This window comes from Mauremys mutica, chromosome 5 (assembly GCF_020497125.1).
Source record: "Mauremys mutica isolate MM-2020 ecotype Southern chromosome 5, ASM2049712v1, whole genome shotgun sequence".
NCBI lineage: Eukaryota > Metazoa > Chordata > Testudines > Geoemydidae > Mauremys > Mauremys mutica.
Window position 1 is genome coordinate 12,262,463 of NC_059076.1, and position 21,557 is coordinate 12,284,019.

Sequence of the window (21,557 nt, forward strand, 5' to 3'; positions counted from 1 at the left end):
CAACTCTCCTGCCCCCGGCCCAGCCGCCCTCCAGCACCGCTCCCGGCGGGGAGCGCGCGGGCGGGGCAGACACACCAGCCCGGCGCAAGATGGCGGCGGCGGGCGCCCTGTAGAGTCACGTGCTAGGGCCTGCCTCACCCGATGTCCCGGAGCCCTTCCGGGCGGCCTCTACGCGATGAGCTCACACGCAGTCCGCATTGTGACGCCAGAAGCGTAAACAAAGCGGTGCATGGTGGGAGGGGGATTGTTTCGCGCAGGAAGCAGCCTCCATCTTAGGGGCTCCCTAGCCAGAGGTTCGGCGGCGCGGCCCGGCCCGGCCTGCAGCGGGACCCCGCAGCCCTGTCTCTTTCCGCGCCCGCCTCTGCAGCGCGCCCCAGCGCCCCGCCCCGCGCCCCAGCGTCCCACCTCGCCGGCGCTGTGAGCAGAGCGCGAGGCGGCCGGCCCCTGAGGGGAGGCGGCGGGATGGCGGCGGACAGCCGGGAGGAGAAAGGTAGCGGGCAACACCGGGGGGCGGGGCCTCGCTGCCCTGCGTGGGGGAGGGGGGCCCTTACGGGAAGGGGTGGATGGTTTCGTGGGGGGGGTTGGCTGCCCTGCGGGGGCGGACAGGAGGTGGGGGGACTGGCTGCGGGGGGAGGGAGTGGGGGGGACTGGCTGTGGTGGGGGGAGAGATTGGTGCGGAGATTGGCTGCGGGGGGGGGGACTGGCTGCCCTGCGGGGGCGGATAGGAGGTGGGGGGACTGGCGGGGAGGGGGGGCGGAGGATTGGTGGGGGGCACTGGCTGTGGGGGGGAGGGGTTGGTGGGGGGCACTGGCTGCGGGGGGAGGGGTCAGTTGCCCTCTACGGGGGGGGGAGGGACTGGCTGAGGGGCTCACTTGTCCTGTGGGGGATGTAGGGGATGCGGTGGGACTAGCTTGGGGGGGTCAGCTGCCCTGCGGTGGGAGGGGAGGGGTGTGGAGATTTTTCATTTTGGTTTTACCAGAATAAATTTAACTAATTACAAAACTCGTTCATAATTTTCTTCTGAAGTGTCAACTGTATTCCAGGGATGAAGGAACTGCATGTAGATCTATGTGTGAAATCCTTGGGTGGGCTGTATACATAATTTGCTCTATTAGACTTGTTTACAGGTCTGTTGCATCTTAGGCGCATTTAAAATGCGCGATTTCAGCTTTACTCCGTCGGCAAAAACAATAAAGGAAAAAAAAACAAAAAAAGGGGAGAAAAATAACAATTTAAATACTGTTTCTGTAGTGCGGGCAATTCCGCCCACCATTACACTCAATGTAACTTGGACTATAGGTGATTTTCGTTTTACGTGCTGACTGCGGAACGTAACCCCAGTGTAAGATGAGACAGACCTGTAATGTGTTACTGCCCTGAGGTTGAAATAGCCACTACTTTAACCTTTATTTGTACTGTATGCATGTCAGATTACCCCATCATGCAGTGATGCCTTGGAGGGGAAGGGGGCAGCCATTGCTCTGCATGCCCTTGTTTACTTGTGGCCCCTTAGAGACTAACACATTTATTTGAGCATAAGCTTTTGTGGGCTACATCTGAAGAAGTGGGCTGTAGCCCACGAAAGCTTATGCTCAAATAAATTTCTTATAGACTATCAGGGTTGGAAGGGACCTCAGGGGGTCATCTTGTCCAACCCCCTGCTCAAAGCAGGACCAGTCCCCAGACAGATTTTTGCCCCAGATCCCTAAATGGCCCCCTCAAGGATTGAACTCACAACCCTGGGTTTAGCAGGCCACTGCTCAAACCACTGAGCTATCCCTCCTCCCTTTGTTAGTCTCTGAGGTGCCACAAGTACTCCTGTTCTTTTTGCGGCTACAGACTAACACGGCTGCTACTCTGAAACCTAACACAGTACTGTACTATATTTGTTTTTTTTTGTCTCTGCTGCTGCCTGATTGTGTACTTCTGGTTCTAAATGAGGTGGTTGACTGATCAGTTCATAATTCTGATGTTTGTAACTCTTGGGGTTTTCCTATAAGCAGTATACCAAAGGGAACAGTCCTGTGGTTGGCAGAATTAGCTAGGTACTCAACCCAGCCTTTTCTCTCTCTAACTTCCTTAGTGTTGCTCAAAGGATGAGCATGGCTATACAAAGTGATGGTAATGACAATGAGACATGTGCATGTTAGTACTACTTACTACATCACATTCAGACATCAAAAGGGAATTGTGAGCTTTGTCTCCAGTCGTGCCATCTCCTCTGGTGTCTGTCTGCTTCTTTGCCTTTTGGAACCAATACTGCAATATGATAGTTCCAAGTGCTCTGATGATGCTTACTGCCATATGCATGTGTACTTGCTGATATAGTATGTAAAAAGTTATATTGCCAGGTTAATATATTCCCTCGGTTTAGGAATTGTAAATGCAAGCTTTTATAAATTTCTCATAGCATTTGCAAACCAAATGTTACGGCAAATGTATGATAAGTGAAAAGGAAAATTGATAAATTTCATTTTTTACTGTTCAGTGCTGAGTAAAAAGCAAACATGTTGATGGGTTTTTTTCTAGTTTTAATACTTTAGTACACAATTGGTAACATATGTAAGAATTATTTTTTAAAAAAGTATTAGTTTAACTAGGTCTTTAAACTGCAAGTCATGCATGGGTATACTGTAATAATAGTATACCCATGCATGGGGGGAGGGATAGCTCAGTGGTTTGAGCATTGGCCTGCTAAACCTAGGGTTGTGAGTTCAATCCTTGAGGGGGCCACTTAGGGATCTGGGGCAAAAATTGGTCCTGCTAGTGAAGGCAGGGGGCTGGACTCAATGACCTTTCAAGGTCCCTTCCAGTTCTAGGAGATTGGTATATCTCCAATTATTACCTATTACCTAATAGCACTGGTAAGGTTATAAGTCCGATGCTCTGAGAATACTCAGCAGATACAAATTCTGTTATGGGTGGTATGTTCAGGTCCATCAACACTGGGAGGAGCTATTTAAACTGGATTGTGAAAACAATTAGGAGTCCTTGTGGCTCCTAGCCCACAAAAGCTTATGCACAAATAAATTTGTTCATCTCTAAGGTGCCACAAGGACTCCTCATTGTTCTTGCTGATGCAGACTAACAGGACTACCACTCTGAAATCCGGATTGTGTACTGGTTGAGCATAACAGATCTGAATGTGTCAAAAACAAGCCTTAGCCCTGGTCTACCTTACAGAGTTAGGTTGACACAAGGCAGTTTACAGCAACCTAAATCTGTAAGTTTCTACACTAAAATCTTGCTTCTGCCAATGTAATTCTCTCCTATGCCGACTTAATAACTCGAGACGCAGTAGTGTTAGGTAAACACACTGCATTGCTTACATTGAATGTTGCTGGCTTTCAGAAGCCATCACACAATGCCCCACATGGACATTTAAATTGGTCCAAGTGCTCCTAGTTAGGACATGCACCACCAATGCATGGAACGTAGCGTGGACCCGTAAAAGCAACTTCATAATTGTGGTGGCTGTATGTCAGTGTAACTTAGGTCAACATAATTTTGTAGTGTAGCCATATCCCTAGTCAAGCACCAAAAGGGTTATACCCCAGCTTACAACCATTATTGCTCATTCTCTGCCTACCAGTTACTACATACAAGGCCTGCAGCAATCACTATCTTAATAGCAGGGTTGCATGGGTTGAAGGAGCTTGCATATCCTAGGAGACAATAGCTAGAGCTATTGTTGGCTGATTATGTGATTTATGTAGATTGCTTTGATTGCATTATGTGCTTTTTAACTGTTCACAGGGCTTCAAAGCGGTGTCCTGTACTAGGGCTGGTTGAAAGCTTGGTGCCATAGAAGTGTATCTGAAACATGTCTTAATACAACCTGAGCTAGTGGTGATTCTTATCAGTGGTACTACTTGTGGTTACTGAGGCAGCTGGTGTCACCAGTTGCTTTGGCAGTGCTGGCTATCTCTCATACACATACGCATTGAGGTAGCACCATGTAATCGGTGGGTTGGGGAGCTCTGTTGAACAGAAGAAGTGCTCTTTGGCTGTTCGGGAAACTGGAGATTCAGAACCAAATGTACATCCACAGAGGAAAAAGACAAGGAACACCTGTGGAAGATCAACCTTTCCACACATTTTAGGATAGATGACTAAAGTCACCAATTATAATTTGGTTCCTGTCCAGCCCTGGGGGTTTCCTGAAAGAGCTAACTGTGGAACAATCACCCTTTAAGTTTGCAATACCCCTGCGCCCAGTTCTGAGCCAGTTGGTGAAGGAGTTGTGATAGCATTGTTTCTCCACTGTGGATATTGCTAAAGTGACGTAAGCAAAAATACAACTTGTTTGGGGATGCTGCTGCTTCACCACAAGCCTGATGGCAGTGCGCTATGGCCAGGGCTAAGATTTGAGACTTGCTGCTTGGCTTCCCTAGACTGAGAATTAAAATGCTAACATATCCCTGGAAAATATTTTGTTGGGCGACAGTGGCAACAGATTTTGTTGCAAACTACCTATTCTTTCTGGACAAAGCTCATCTCAAGCTATGGAAGAGGGTGTGTACCATTGTGGAAAAGCACAAAGAATTCTGACAGATTTTATGAGCACTTACACAAGCAGGTATGTGGTTCTCATGTCATTTGTTGGTAACAGCAGCAAGAACATCAGCCTTGGGCTTAGGTGCCTACAGAGACAAGTGTCTGCTTCTGTCAGACTTTAGTACACAGTAACTAGAGCTTGAGGACCTGCTGTGTGACATAGGGAGCTTCTTTGGCAAAAGGGTGTCTCAAATACTATAGCAAAGCTAGACTATATTTTCCTTTTCCACCCCTCCTACTCTAGAGGGCAAGTGCTTATACTAATAAGTTTGGATTCAGACATGTCCAGTAAGGACAGAATCAGAATGTGTGGATTCTTTTCCCTCAGAAATGGAAGAGTTGCAAGTCCCTGAACCCTAAACAGCAAAACCTCTGATTATTGTGCAGTTCAGAATCTTCTGAAACAGGCACACAGGCTAGTTTTGGAGAGTAGGGCCCTTCTGATTCTGCTTGGCTCCTGATTGCCTCAAACACAGGAGTCCTCAGCATTATTTGGTAGGACTCTATGGTCTTTCCCCAAAACCTTCCCCAGACCATTTCCTTCAAGAATGCACTCAGTATCTTCTTGATGATAAGTGAGTACAGCAAATCTAGTCTTTTCTGGCAAAGACCTCCATAAAGCTTTGTACTGCCGAGGGAAAGAGGCAAGATATTTCCAGATACTTTCAGATGCAGGGCAGGCGTCAGGGATGTCTCCTTCACTTACTGTTGCATTCAAGGCATGGGTTGGTGTATATCTCGCTAAAATTGACTGCATTTCTGCACTGAAATGGACAAAATTGTTTGCTGCCATTCTAAATATAAAGTTTGTATTGTATTATCCTTTTTAGCACTTTTTTCACTGCTTTTGTTAGTCAATTAATTTGTTTTTGAAGATACTCATCTTTATTCGTTCATGTTCTGCAGAATGTATAGCAGTACTCAGATCACTCAATACTTGTAAGTGTATAGCACCACAGATCTCTTAGGTTCAAGAAAACACCTTAGTCATGTGTAAATGTACAGTAAGCACCACATAATTCATAGTGTCAGTGAAAGTGTATAAAGGTAGAGGAGAACAGAATAATTCATTGGATGACAGGGGTGTAAGTATACACCAAGCCCTACACAATTCTTAACAGGCCCCAGAATTTCAGGGCTACGTAGAGCACACTCTGTCACATCACACTACTATGGCAGACTGTTAAAGTGCTCTTTCAAAGCCTCCCTCAACTTCAAAGCTCCACATTGAGCTCCTCTAATAGTCATTGTGTCTGACAGTTCAAACTCACCAGACAGCTGCTCCTGTCTCTACCCTGGCAGCAGCTTTTCCCCCTTTGTCTCACAAATATTATGCAGGACACAACAGGCAGCTATCAGTGTTGGGGTATTTCTCTCACAAGATTGTATCACAGTGAATAAATAACACCAATATGCCTTCAAAAGCACAACTGTCATTCAGCACCTGCTGAGCTGGTAGTTGAATCTTTCTTTGGTGTTGTCAAGGTGGCTGGTATATGGCTTCAGGAGCCAGAGGAGCATGTGGTATGATGGGTCCCTCAGGATTACTGCTGGTATTTCTACATCACCAGTCGTAATGCACCAGTCAGGAAAGGATGTCCCTGCTTGCAACTTTCTGAACAGTCCTGTGTTCTTAAAGTTGCAAGCACAATGCACCTTCCCTGACCAGCCCACACCGATATCAGTGAAACGTCCCAGGTGATCCATCAAGACTTGCACCCTTTCTGTTGATGTACTCTGTGGCAAGGTGGTGTTGCCAAAATAGGGGTAGGCATGCCGTTTGTTTGTCCCAGCACAGTTCAGCAGCCCCATTGCTGCAAATTCAATCATGACGTCCTGCACATTGTGGAGAGTCACAGACCTGCATAGCAGGACATGATTAATGACCCTACACACTTGCATGAAAACCGCCCCCACTGAGGATTTTCCAACTCTCTAATGATTTCTCACTGACCAGTAGCAATCTGGCATTGCAAGCTTTCATAGTGCAATCATCACTCGCTCCTGAACTGTCTCATTTGTTGTTCATCCACTGGAGGGGTGAGCTCTGCACACAGATCCAGGAATGTGGCCTTCTGCATCCTAGAGTTCTGCAGCTACTTCTAGTCATCCCAAACCTTGATTGTGGTGTGATCCCACCAGTCAGTGTTCATTTCTTGGGCCCAGAATTGGTGCACCGACATCTGCAGCTGCTTCACGAATGCCACCAACAGCCTTGAATTGTTTTTCACTATGCCCATCAGCAGTCTGTCCTTGAAAAAAATCATCATGTTCCCCATTGTTGTGGTTCTTCCTGCATCTCTGATAATATTGGAGGATAATGTGTCCTGTATTTGCAACATTCATGAGACTATACCCAGTTGTGCAGACTTCATCCTTCAGTTAGGGGGTTGACAGTGCCATGTGGGTTTGTGGAATCTCTCTTTAAAATAAAAGTGTGAATTATGGGACAGAGAAAGTTGCATGCTGGGAACTTGATCCCAGCTCTCAGTGACCCCTTGATACGTTATTAGTCCACTCTGTTCAGACAGCCTCCCTTCTTGCTTAGTTCGTGTAGAACTTTCAGAGCGAAAGGCTGTATTCCTGGTAGAGAAGCGTCTGGTGTCTGTGACCCCTGGCTAATGGAGTTCAAAACTGTGACCAGAGCATCATCAGAGTCTGAACAGACACTTCTTTCTCTTGCAGACTTCTACTTCTCTTCATGTAGGGCTCTCAAACAGACCTTTGGCTCCTTGCCAGGCTCTTTTGCATGTGTTTCCCTTAAGCACTTTTCCTTTGACAAGATAAGCCCTCCTGCCTTTCCCCAGTCTCCTTGACAGAGTCATTAAGTTCTACCATCTCCCTTTGCTGCTTTCCTTGGTTTGGAATTTTTGTTATTCGCAGGCTTTGATGGCAGCATGCAGTTTCCATGAATTATGACTTGAAGTCCCATAATCCCTCTCTTTGGCAGAGACCTTATCACAGAAGTGAGCTGGACTTTGACCCTCAAAAAGGTTGATGCTCTCACCTTGCAGCACTCTCAGGTTGAATTTGGTTGAGACTTGAAGCTAAAGTCAAGGAGGAAATTGAAAAGCTGTAAAGTTTTCATTGATGTGTTAATGCATTCGTAAATTTAATGACATTATAAAAACTAATGCTGGTTACAAACACTTTCAGAGAATTTCTTCAAAATGGATTATTGTCAATAATATTTGTAATTTATGTATATTATTTTCAGATGGTGAACTGAATGTTCTGGATGACATTTTGACTGATGCTCCAGACCAAGATGATGAGCTGTATAATCCTGATAGTGAGCAAGATAAAAATGAGAAAAAGGGTATGTGGCTTTACTACTCAGATATCTTGCTAAAAAGTAGACAGCAAAATTTTACTGGGCAAGGTGATTAAAGTCTGCAAGGTGACAATGTTCATAACCCGGGTAATGGAATCCCAAACGTTTTTTGTGCAACTGTGCTTATAATGTAATCTCTGACCTTATGAACAAACATAATAAAGTAGGGCTTCTCTTTAGCTGACGATCACAGTGAATCTGGGTTTTCAGCAGATATAGCTGATATCTTACAAATTATTTTTTTGGTCTAGTAAACTGAATACAGGAGTAGGAACAAGGAAGTCCTCTTTTCCAGTCCTTGCTCTGCTAGTAACTTTGTTTGGCCTTGCTCTTGTCACTTAGCCTTTCAGCATGAGTTTCTTGTCTTTCAATATGGAAAACATGAGTGTGACTGGGAAGTTAAGGACTTAATATTTGTGAAATGCTATAAACTTGAAAGGTTAATTATTTTTAAGAGTGCTTTGGAACTGAAACTTCAAGACAGTAAAGCTGATTTTAAGGAGAAATACTATCAAATGTAAAAAAGTCTTCTGATCTGATGTGTAAAATAACTTTGAACTTGGTCTCTATTGGTCTTTATTTAAGGGTCAAAAAGAAAAAGTGACAGGATGGAAAGTGCTGAAAGCAAAAGACAGAAGCCTTCTATGCATTCATCAAGGCAAATGATTCCAAAGCCGCCTAGCTCATCAGTTAGCAATAATAAAAGAATGGTGAGTACAAAAGGAAAGCCACTGTCGGAGTACAAGAATGAGGAATATCAGAGGTCTGATAGAAACAAGCGCCCAGATGATCGAAAGACCCGTATGTCAAGCAGCAGTTCAAGGGAACCATATAAAGGACAACTTGAAAAGACTTGCATGAGGAAAAGAGATGTTGACAGAAGGGCAAAGTCTTCCACACCAGATGGTTCTGAGGTAGTAAAAGTTATTGCAGCCTTAGAAATAAAACAATTTGTTTGAGGCTTTTATAAGGCACATTCTCTTAAGGCACTTTGTGCATCCAGACAATGTGTTCTATGACTGCTGATTGATTTTCTCTTTGAACATCAGAGAATTAGGCACGACGTAGATAGAAGACTGAGCAGATCCAGCCATTCTTCTAAAGAAGAGGTGAACTCTGAGGAATATGGCTCAGAACATGAGACTGGCAGCAGCGGTTCCTCTGAGCAAGGGAACACAGAAAATGAGGAGGAAGGAATGGAAGAAGAGGAAGATGATGAAGGGGAGGAGGATGAAGAGGTAGAAGAAGAGGGGGAGGAGGAGGAAGAAGAATATGAACAAGATGAGAGAGATCAAAAGGAAGGAAATGACTATGACACACGAAGTGAAGCCAGTGATTCTGATTCTGAATCCGCATCCTTCACAGATGGGTCAGTCAGATCTGGTTCCGGCTCGGATGCTTCAGGTAGATTGCTTCTTATTATACTACTTGATATCTGATTTTTCTTACTTGTTGTAAATATACTGATATTTCAAGGTTGACTTCTTCTTTTTGACTTGTGCTAGTGAGGATTAGCTTTGACTTTGGTCATCAGGTGATTTGTTGTTGTTTTAAGTGAATTTTTACAGCAAGACAATATAATGGAACATTAGTACTAAGGCTTGCCTGGAAATAATGACTTTCCACTATACTAGGCTCAAATTGCTGTAGATGAACTGGATTTGGCTTTGCTGGTTTAACACTTACAGCTACTACAGTCAGTACTACTTGACACTTCTTATATAGATTCGCTTATGATTTATCTTTTAAAGTTGATGGCAAGAAGTTCAATATAAATCTAGATGTGTGGCTGGGTGGAATAGTGAGGCTATTGCCTTAGCAATTTCTCCAAAGGTGTGAGAGAGATAACATGGGTGGGTCTTGGTAAAAATGCATTTAGTGTTCTCATTCATTTTGAGGGAACACCACACAACTTGGAATGATGAGGAGTCCAGGATCAAAATAATTGGGGAAATAAGGACTTAAGAAAATTGCATGGCAACTGCCTGCACCATGCCTGGTTCTCGCTTTTTCTGCTAGTGTTTAATTTTCAGGAATATTAAATTCCTCTCAGAATTTAAGAATAAATTAAGCCCTTTTTATGGAGTGCTGCTAAATTTATTGACTACTTGGTTCTTTTGGTATAGACTAACTTGGAAGGGTGGATGAAATCTTGAAAAAGATCATATAATTTTGCTCAATGGAGAGATCACTTGATGGCATTTCTTTATTGTTGTTTGATTTTGATGAGAAGCATGCCTACAATCTTGTTAAAAAGGGTTTCTGTCATATAGCTTCCTTGTATTGAGAGCTTCATAGCTGGTCCTCCTGAGTAGTTTAGGCACAGGTGGGCCAGCCTTGGTATTTGGAGTTAGAGAGTGAAAACAGCCTAAAAAAATAAAAAGGTGTAGTAATTTTTTCCCCCAAGAAAAAAGTTTGAGGTATAATTTAACTTTTAGGGGAAAAGAGACCTATTGACAATGTTCCCCAGTGGGTTTTTTTTATTTATTATTACTTCTATCACTTTTCTGAGCTTTCAGATACAGAGAGTAGCGTCACTGCAAATTTCTAAAGCATTGGAGAGAAGAACTAAAGCCGCCCCAAACCTAGTGAATCACTTCTGTATCTTAAACTTTGTATGGAACTTGCAGATTTCTTGCTGTTTACCTTTCCCTCATGAGCTACAAGTTTGAAAATTAGGGTAAATTATTGTACATGATATTTGAGGAGGGACTTAGGACAGAAACCTAAATCTTGTTAGAACCATATACCCTTGTAGTTATCACAAATCACACTTGTTTGTTGCCAGTGCTTTCATCCATTTTTGTCTTCCATGTGTGATATTTACAGTACTGCTTATCTTTGTTTTGGGATTTTTAGATGAGAAAAAGAAGGAAAGGAAGAGAGCTAGAGGTATCTCTCCAATTGTTTTTGATAGAAGTGGAAGTTCTGCATCAGAATCATATGCAGGTATTTGTTTTCCTTTTACTGCCTGTCATGCTGACTTGTATCAAATCTTGAAATGTGAACACTGTAGAAATTTGTGGGGTATGCAGCTTAATATTTTAATTGTTAATTTTGTATTGACTTTTGGCATGTTCTGTGTGGATAATTTTGGGGAAGTAGGCTTTCTTGTTACTTTTAATGCTATTCTGTTGCTTAAGTGGAATTTTCACTTTTTAAAAAAACTTGGAAGATGATGATTCAGTGACTAGTTTTCTGAGTAGGAAACTGTTCAAACAAAAACAACCAAAACAACCCAAAAAACTAAAACAAAACACTCGTGCACATTGAGCAGTATTTTTGTGTGTGTGGGTGCGCGCCAGGAGGAATAATTTGTCATGAATGAAAATTGTATGTGACAAGGCTGTAGAAATTGTATCTTATTTCTATCAAGGCTCAATCTGAACAAATGTACTTTGGCTAAACACAGGTTCAGAAAAGAAGCATGAGAAATTATCATCTTCCGTTCGTGCTGTCCAAAAAGGTATCATTTAAATTTGAATTTTTAATGCATGCCCCATCACAAGCCATTGTCTCTGTCCATTCATTATGTTATGTCGAAGTGGTAATGTTCCGATATAACAATCTGAATACTTGATTTGTGAGTGTAAACAGTGATGCATCTCCATCCTGATTTATTTTTGCATGTCATTAGAGGTGCAAAAAACATGTCAATTCTTTGCTTGTTGCAGGAGCAGCAAAGTAGCAATGAGATGCTTTTACTTGAAAAGGGGAATGTATTTAACAGTACTCTATTCAACAATGCCTGATGCAAATGTTTCACATTACCTATCCTGGCGCTGTAAGCTGGGGTACAAGTATATCGGAACATCACTAGGCTATGTTTGATTTTTATCTGAAGTTAAGTTTTAATTTTTATTTTATTTTTTTAAATAAAAGCTTGGCATTGCGTGCTCTTTGGCATAGATTTCAAGGTTGCAGCTGGGGGTGGAAGGTTTTAACTCTTGATTTAGGTAGGGGTTGGGAGGGCCTTAAAATAAACATCCACTACCTAGTGGAAATAATTTTTAAAAGTTTAAACTTGAGCTTATTTAAAATTTGTTTTTCAGACCAAACCAGTAAACTTAAATATATTCTCCAAGATGCAAGATTTTTTCTCATCAAGAGTAACAACCATGAAAATGTCTCACTTGCCAAAGCTAAGGTACGTCAAACTTTTCCTGAAACTGATTTTTTTATCATGAAGCTTAGTACAGAAAGGGACTGACACTCAAGCCCATATTATTTCCTGTGCCAAAATTGCAAACCTGTTTTTAGCTTCCTAATTCTCAAATTGTAGCTGCTGTGGCACCAACACAAATTAGAGCAGCTCGTTGACTGCTCTTAACTTATGCCAGCAGGCTGTAATTACTAACGACTGTATGCCAGATGAGAATTAGAGTAGTTTTTATGTACCACTGAGACGCCTCCTATATCAAGAGGGCAGTTGGTGATGGATGGCATGGCAGCAGGCCCAGCCAACTTTATGCCACCTGAGTTATTCTCTTCCCTTGCCAGGGGTATCTCAGCTGGGAAGCTTCAGCCAGATTCTGGCCTCTAAATATACCTCTTTCAGTACATGGTGAGAGTTTGATCTGTATGTAATTCCAAGGAAAACAAACGAAAAACTGAGTGCCTGAGTTGATGTCCGTTACTCCTGTGACAAGATCCTCTTAATATTAAATTTTGGCAAAAGAAAAATTTAGGTTATTGTATTAAAGAATCAGTTTAATGTTTGTGTATTCATATGTCTAGATAATACTTACTCCTGTCTTGAGTGCAGGGTACTGGACTAGATGACCTCTTGAGGTCCCTTCCAGTCCGATGATTCTGTGTTTTGGAGTATGGTCATGTAGGAAGTCAGTCAGGAAAATAAGGACCATCATTTGAAGAAGAACTTCTATCTGTATTGCACTGGGGGTTATATGCATGCACCGAGCTCTCTGAGCTGTAGCTTTTGAAAGTAGTAGTGTCTGCTGGTCCATGTGCGCCCTTGTCTCTGCCTCATGGTGTCAACCAAGGCAATAAAAGGGCCGGGCATAACGACTGCACCCTTAGTTCCTTCTCACCGCCACATGGTCTGAGTTGGAGCCTCTTCTATCTCCTGTCTCTTGTGATGCATTTTCCTAAATACAGAAAAAAGACTGTTTTACTCTTACATATAGTTAGGGGGAGGGATAGCTCAGTGGTTTGAGCAGTGGCCTGCTAAACCCAGGGTTATGAGTTCAGTCCTTGAGGGGGCCATTTGGGGATCTGGGGCAAAAATCTGTCTGGGGATTGGTCTTGCTTTGAGCAGGGGGTTGGACTAGATCTCCTGAGGTCCCTTCCAACCCTGATGTTCTATGATTCTATTGCTGTGGCAGATTTAGTGTTAGAAGTAGTTTTTAGGATGCTAAGGACTTTGGATGCCTTTTTACCAGCTAACTGCCTCCCTAACACTCCCTCCCCCAGCACGTAGGCCTGGGTATTGGATTAGGCCAAAGACACCAGGGTTCAAGATCTGCACGTCGCACTGAGGTGCAGTATCTGCCTCTGCTCCCAGCCCATACCTGGGAAGGCCAGACTCTCCGCCTCAAGAAGCACCTCATAGAGGTTGCCATGAGGCCACACTCAGATCCACGCTGGGGAAAACACTCCCACCACCCCGGTACATCGGCCTGAGCAGTTGAGGAACATGTCTTCTACCGTTGAGCTCCAGTCCGGTTCTGCTGGTATGAGCACTACAGATCCCGTGCAGGGGGCCACGCCATGAGGCAAGGAAGCATGTGCATAAGCATGACAGTAATTCTGCCTCAAAGCCCAAGAAGGATGTTGCATTCTCCATGAGTTCCAGGCATGGAGAAGTGGAGCATTCCAAGGCTCACAAACATGACAAGAAGTTGCATAGAACACTGGATCTGCCAGTCCCGGTTACAGAGCCACATATTCTTTCTGGATCGGTATCTCCAAACTCACAGGAATTGTTGGTTCTGAGGCAGTCCTCCATTCCATCCCCGGTTCCATCTGTGGAATGCATGTCACTGACAGTGGGGAGGCTCGAGTCAGCTCCTGGACCTCATGAACTGTTTGTCCTGGATGAGATTACATTGCCATGTCTCCCGGTACATTTGCCCCATAAGAGACCCCGTTCCTCTGCATTGGACTTGCCATCTTTGGGTCGTGTTCCTGAGCACATCCCTGCAACTCACCTGGATCCACTCGTTCTGATGGCAGCACTATTCGAACAAGGATCTGACTGATCCGTGTCTGAGGACTCGGAACACATGATCTGCCTCTTCCATTCCATCGGCATGAGTACCCAAAAGCTCCATGAGCTCAGTGGCAATATCCTCCCTTTCCTCAGCACAGGAGCCACTGGTACCCCAGTCCATGGGGACCCCTGTAGCGACCGTAGTATCCTCCTGGTTGGCCATACTGGGGGTCTTGGCTCCAGTATATGACCATGGAACCTTCCTGATCTGCCCAAGAGGAGTTCCCCTATCTCGCCACTCTGTCCTTCATCGAGTAGATGTTTGGGCCTGGGGTTGGAAAATGCACTGGTTAGTCCGACTCTGTCAGATCCAGAGTAGTTCCCCTCATCTCCAGATATGGCAGTGTTGTGGACTCCTTCCTCCTCCTCCGAACGACTGTCACCAGTTCCAGGGACTGTTACATAGGGTGGCTGCTGCCCTCCACATTCCACTGGAGGAGGTACAGGACAGCCAACACCAGTTACTTGATGCGTGTATTGGTACCATCCAGAGTGGTTTTCCAACCGGCCCATACTGGCATACCCTGGCCACTTGCATACCCACCCCAAAAGAGACATAAAAAGATACCGTGTACCAACAAAGGGTCTAAGTTTCTGCTTTCTCAGCCCCACTAACCTCCAATTCCCTGGTTATTCAGGTAGCTACTCAACGGGCCAGGCAGCAACACCCATGTTCCACTCCAACAGACAAGGAGGGTAAGAGAGATTTTGGACCGCCTAGATTGTAAGGTCTTTTCTTCAGCCAGCCTTCAGTTTTGTATCTCTAATTGTTTGGCGTTACTGACAAAATATGACTTTTTGAATTATGATCAAGCTTCCCTAGCAGGCTCATGCCTGCTTCCAGGCTATTTTAAAAGAAGGCAAACTGGTCACCCGGACAACGCTTCAGGCCATGGTGGATTCAGTGGACCCATCTTCATGCACTGTGGCTACAGGCATCGTTGTGGAGAGGGAATCCTGGCTGCATTCATGTTGTTTCCCAGGGGAGGTGCAGAACTTAATTGAGGATCTCCCTTTTGATGAATCTCACCTCTTCAGCTAGAACACTGATGATTCCCTGCAATCCCTCAAAGACTCTAGAACAGTGGTTCTCAAACTTTTGTACTGGTGACCCCTTTCACATAGTAAGCCTCTGAGTGCAACCCCCCCCTTATCAATTAAAACCACTTTTTAAAATATATTTAACACCATTATAAATGCTGGATGCAAAGCGGGGTTTGGGGTGCAGGCTGACAGCTTGCGACTCCCCCATATAATAACTGACACCCCCCTGAGGGGTCACGACCCCCAGTTTGAGAACCCCTGCCCCAGATCCACCCTATGATCACTGGGTATTTATACACCCACGTGCAAATTCTATCATCCATTTCCTGCACAATGGCACCGAGCTCTTCAGTTCTTCCATCAGCAACCCTATGAGCCTCCCCATAAGTGTCTGAAGATCCAACGGCTCTGTCCGCATGGTCCATCAGCTCAGGCTTTGACATCACACTCAATCTTGGTGTAAGCAATAATTTTTTGTGCTGTTAGAGAGCCATCTTGCACCCCACAATTCATACAACCCACTCCTTTCGGGGCTGTCTAGCACTCTTTCTACCAGCCTGGAGTGCAATAACAATGGACAAGTGAATCCTGTGTGAGGTTCAACATACTATATGATCAAGTTCACAGTGCTACCTCATCCACATCCCCCGTCCCAATCCCACCTCTTAGATGAGACTCACAATAGTATCCGCGCCTTAGAGGTGGACTGCAGAGAGGGGCGATAGAGCCTCTTCGCATGACCTTTCAGGGTGCAGGGTTCTACTCCACCTATTTCCTGGTACCCAAAAAAAAGAGGGGAAGGAGACAAATCCTAGATCTCCGTGGTCTTAACCACTTCATATGCAAGCCAAAGTTTTATGTGCTCATTCTCGCAGCCATCATATTCCTCTTGAAAGAGGCATATGGTATACAGCAAGATGCTTACTTCCACGTAGGTATCCACCCAACCCACAGATGGTTCTTGAGATTTACAATGGGCCCTTGGCACTTCCAGTACAGAGTTCTACCGTTCAGGCTCACCACTGTCCTTCAGCTCTTCCTGTCATGTTCTTGTCATGTCATACAACACCGCCACTGTTTACTACATAAACAAGCAAGGGGGCACAAGGTCACCAGCACTGTGTGTGGAAACAGTTCGCCTCTGGAGTTTGTGGATCACACACAGTATCCTGTTGTCAGCAGCTTTCTCTGTAGTGGCGGCCCATCTCTGGTGTCAAGGGGTCCTCATCTCAATGACTCTCTGGTCGTAGTGCAGTCCAGATGGGAGGCTCGAGTACTGACTTCCCTGCTGCTGCTTCTCCTATCCTCCCTGGGCGTGAGTGTAAACATATAAAAATCAACAGTGAACCCCACACAGTTCCTGAAATTCATTGGGGCACTCATCAAGACAGTCTCTGCATGTACCTGCCTACCAGAGGACAGGTTCCTGACCCTACTGCAACTGATTACTAGAGTGACTTCCAATCCTTCTCTTCTGGCCAGAACTTGCCTTTCCCTTCTTGGCCACATAGTGGCATGCACATATGCCACCACCTTCATGCTTTTTTGCTTCTTCTGTCTACAGCTGTGGCACCAGAGAGCCTGTTCCATAATGCTCCATTCCATGGACACCCTACTGACTGTTCCTTCCCAAGGTTCTTTCTCCCTTTGGTGGTAGACAGAGCCAGCTCAGGTTTGCACCTGGATGCCTTTCCTTCTGCACTCTCTAACCATGATGCTCCATTACAGACTCATCAGTCGGTGGATGGTGCACCCACATTGGCGAACACATGATTCAAGGGACTTGGAGTGCTTGGGAATCCTGGTTGCACATCACCATCCTAGAACTTGGGGCAGTAAGGAGAGCATGTCGTGTATTTCTCCCATACATCCACTCCCGTCATGTTCTCATTATGTTAGACTTCACCACCACCATTTACTTACATAAACAATCAAGGGAGTACAAGGTCACCAGCACTGTGTGTGGAGGCATCACACACAGTATCCTGTTGTCAGTGGTTTATCTCCTGGGGACTCGGAATGTGATTTGTGGATGTTCTCAGCAGGAATTTCATGGCTGACCACAAATGGGAGCTAAACAATTCCGTGGTAACAGGCATTTTTGGCTGTTGGGTGACTCTGACCAAGGATCTCTTTGCCTCCCGTGCCAGCACCGAATGCAAACAGTACTGTTCCGGGACAGGTTCGGAGCCTGTTTCCAAGGTTACACCCTAGTCATCTGCTGGTCAGACCAGTTCAGTTATGCCTTCTCTAACCTATGTCTCCTGCCCTGGGTCCTCCCCAAGATTCCACAGGGGAGAGTGTGACTGTCATCCTGATCGCCCTGGCCTGGCCTCTCTAGTTGTGATTTCTTCTTATTCTCCACCTGTCAAACCATACTTCATTTTTGTTACCAACATTCCCAGAGCTGCTCTCACCACACAACAGCAGGATCAGATATCCTGATCCGCAGGCGCTTCACTTGACACCCTGGTTTTTGGATGGGCATCTTGACTAGAACAGGAGTGCTCATTGACTGTACAAGACATTCTTGCAAGTAGTAGGAAAGAATCCACTTGGCGATCCTACCAATCCAAGAGGAAACATTTTGCCTCCTAGGCCCTGCAGAAAGGGCTTGCCCCTGAGGCAATGGGCATTCCTCTTCTCTTGAAATATCTCCTGTCCCTGAAAGTGTCGGAACTCAACTCTTATCAAGATCAAGATACACGTAGCAGCCATTTAGTGCTTTCCACACTCCTGTGGAGGGGCACTTGGTTTTCACTCACATATTAATTGCAAGGTTCTGGAAGGGCCTCACGTCCTCCCATTCATCCCATCGTTCGCCAGAACTAAGGCTGTCAAGCGATTAAAAAAAATTAATCGTGATTAATCATGTGATTAAACAGTAATAGAATACCATTTATTTAAATATTTTGGATGTTTTCTACATTTTCAAATATGTTGGTTTCAATTACAACACAATACAAAGTGTACAGTGCCCACCTTATTTTTTATTACAGATATTTACACTGTAAAAAAACAAAGTATTTTTCAGTTCACCTAATACATATACTGTAGTGCAATTTCTTTATCATGAAAGTTGAACTTACAAGTGTAGAATTATGTACAAACAAAACCTGCATTAAAAAATAAAACAATATACAACTTTAGAGCCTAAAAAGTCTACTCAGTCCTACTTCGTGTTCAGCCAATTGCGAAGAGAAACAAGTTTGTTTACATTTATGGGAGATAATGCTGCCCACTTCTTAATTACAGCGTCACCTGAAAGTGAGAACAGGCGTTCACATGGCACTGTTGTAGCCGGCGTCGCAAGATATCTATATGCCAGATGTGCTAAAGATTCCTATGTCCCTTGATGCGTCAACCACCATTCCAGAGGACATGCGTCCGTGCCGATGACGGGTTCTGCTTGATTACAATCCAAAGTAGAGTGGACCGACTCATGTTCATTTTCATCATCTGAGTCAGATGTAGACCAGCAGAAGGCTGATTTTCTGTTTTTGGTGATATGGGTTCTGTAGTTTCTGCTTCGGAGTGTTACTCTTTTAAGATTTCTGAAAGCATGCTCCACATCTCATCCCTCTCAGATTTTGGAAGGCACTTCAGCTTCTTAAATCTTGGGTTGAGTGCTGTAATTATCTTTAGAAATTTCACATTGGTATCTGCATTTTGTCAAATTTGCAGTGAAAGTGTTCTTAAAATGAACATGTGCTGAGTCATCATCCGAAACTGCTATAACATGAAATAAATGGCAGAATGAATAAAACACAACAGGAGACATACAGTTCTCCCCCAAGGAGTTCAGTCAAGAATTTAATTAATGCTTTTTTTTTTAAAACGAGCATCAGCATGGAAGCATGTCCTCTGGAACAATGGCCAAATCATGAAGAGGCATATGAATCTTTAGCGCATCTGGGACGTAAATACCTTACTACGCCATCTACAACAGTGCCATGTGAATGCCTGTTCTCACTTTCAGGTGACGCTGTAATTAAGAAGTGGGCAGCATTATCTCCCATAAATGTAAACAAACTTGTTTCTCTTCGTAATTGGCTGAACACGAAGTAGGACTGAGTAGACTTTTTAGGCTCTAAATTTTACATTGTTTTATTTTTTAATGCAGTTCTGTAACAAACTAAATTTTTAAGTTGCTCTTTCATGATAGAGATTGTACTACTGTACTTGTTATGAGGTACATTGAAAAATATTATTTCTTTTATAATTTTTACAGTGCAAATATTTGTAATAAAAAATAATATAAAGTGAGCACCGGATACTTTGTAGTCTGTTGCAATTTAAATCAATATATTTGAAAATGTAGAAAAACATCAAAAATATTTAAATTTCTATTTGTATTCTATTGTTTAACAGTCAGATTAATCATGATTGATTTTTTTTTTTTGAGTTAACTGCGATTAATCAGCAGCCCTACCCTGAACCTCAACCTTGTCCTCACAGCATTGATGAAATCACCCTTCGAACCTCCGGCCTCCTGTTTCCTTTTTCTTCTCTCTGTGAAGGTTGTTTTCCTGGCAGCTGTTACCTCTGCAAGAAAGATAGGCGAACTGGGGGCCATGATGGTGGACCGCCCCGCTCTCTTCACCATGTTCCATAAGGACAAAGTTTCCCAGTGCTTGCATCCCAACTTTCTGCCAATGTGGTTTCCCGCTTTCACCTCAACCAACCCATACATGTATGGCCTTCTTTCCGAAGCCACATATCTTCACTCCCTTGATGTCTGTAGGGCCCTGGTCTTTTACCTGCAGAGGACTAAGCCGTTCAGGAAGTCCCCCGGGATTCTTAGTCACTATAACGGGAAAGGATTAAGGGGCAGGCCATCTCCACTCGGAGGATTTCTAAGTGGGTTTCATGCTCTTATCACTTACCGGGGCTGTCTCCACCCCTTGAGGTATGAGCCCACTCCATGAGAGCACAGGCATCAACTACGGCCATGCTTCACAACATGCCACTCATGGATATATGTAGAGCAGCCACATGGAGTTGAGTACATACCTTTACCTTTTTTCCCCATTTCACCCTGGTGCAAGACTCTGCTGCAGATGCCTCGTTCAGTGTGGCATTTCTCCATTCCACGGTTCTGTCATTTTTCCTTGCACCCTCCTCCTGACTAGGTACTGCTTGTTAGTCACCCTCTGTGGAATGCAATAGGGACTACCATTTGAAGAAGAGGAGGAAGTTACTTACCTGTAACCGGAGGTTTTTCCGAGATGTGTGGTCCCTATCTGTAGTCCAGTCCCACCCTTTTTTCCCTCTGCTGCAGATCTGTTTGATTTGCGTTGAAGGAACTAAAGGCTCAGTCAGTCCACCCCCCCCCTGAGTGCCTCAGTCGAAACCATGAGGCAGAGCAAGAGCACATGCGCAAACTGGCAGATGCTACTACAGTACTTTCAAAAGCTCCAGGTGCATGAGGTGTATGCATATAACCCCCAGTGGAATACAGATAGGGACCACACATCTCAAAGAATCTCTAGCTCCAGGTAACTGACTTCTTTTTGGAGCAACATTTGACATGCTACAAGAAATGTATTTCAAATATAACTTTTTAAAAAACTTGTCTGGGCATCTAGGGGAAAAATGGGGTATTTAATATTAATATCATTATTGTTGTGGCTCCTGGGAGCCCCGGTGATGGACCAGGCGTTGTGCTAGGTGCTAAACAAACACAGAACAAAGTCCTTTCTGGAAAGAGCTTAATCTCTCAGAACTTCTTAAAAAATTTGGAACATAGCCTCTCTTTGGTTACTAAATGTATTCAGTGCACAGTTCCTGCATTGCTAGATGTGTGGTACATCATGACTTTTGATTTGGAGGATATTTCATATTAATGCAGTTAGTTTCAATAGTTGTCATGGGGTGCATATGTGTATATATGTGGACACTTCATCAGTTTAAAAACTTTAGTATCTGAAGTTTGTTTAATGTAAGCTGGCGTGCTCAGAATCTGTGAAATCAGACCACATGTTATTTAGGTGCCTAGTTTTAGGCTTCCAAGTTTGACCTTTCCTGTCTGTTCAGTCTGCTTTTCTTGCAAGGTAATTTATCCCTCACTGAGGGTATGTCTACACTACCCGCCGAGTTAGCGGGCGCGTCTAGTCTAGATGCGCTAAATTGATCCCTGAGCGCTCTCCTGTCTATTCCTGTACTCCACCGCCGCAAGAGGCGCAGGCAGAGTCGATGGGGGAGCGGCAGCAGTTGACTCACCGCAGTGAAGACACTGCAGCGAGTAGGTCTAAGTACGTCAACTTGCGTAACTTAGATCGATTCTCCCCCCGCCCCTGGTGTAGACCAGGCCTGAGTAAACGGTTAAAATACAGCGTGGATTGTAGCCTCACTTAATAAGAGTGGAACAGGGAGCAGACTGTTCAGAAA

The 21,557-nt window shown here is 44.3% G+C and overlaps 1 protein-coding gene across 2 annotated transcripts in view; it reads left to right on the forward strand.

Annotated features, from left to right (window-relative positions):
- The first annotated feature begins 231 nt into the window (after nucleotides 1-231).
- YTHDC1 (YTH domain containing 1) overlaps nucleotides 232-21,557 on the forward strand; it is a 34,399-nt gene continuing 13,073 nt past the window's right edge. Inside the window, exons 1-7 of one of the 2 annotated variants that reach the window (XM_045018233.1) lie at nucleotides 232-490; nucleotides 7,775-7,876; nucleotides 8,477-8,805; nucleotides 8,941-9,295; nucleotides 10,751-10,840; nucleotides 11,304-11,357; nucleotides 11,944-12,038. In XM_045018233.1, the coding sequence (XP_044874168.1) occupies nucleotides 463-490; nucleotides 7,775-7,876; nucleotides 8,477-8,805; nucleotides 8,941-9,295; nucleotides 10,751-10,840; nucleotides 11,304-11,357; nucleotides 11,944-12,038 (1,053 nt within the window). In that variant the 5' untranslated portion in view covers nucleotides 232-462. The remainder of the gene's footprint in view (nucleotides 491-7,774; nucleotides 7,877-8,476; nucleotides 8,806-8,940; nucleotides 9,296-10,750; nucleotides 10,841-11,303; nucleotides 11,358-11,943; nucleotides 12,039-21,557) is intronic. The other variant, XM_045018234.1, reaches the window with a different exon arrangement.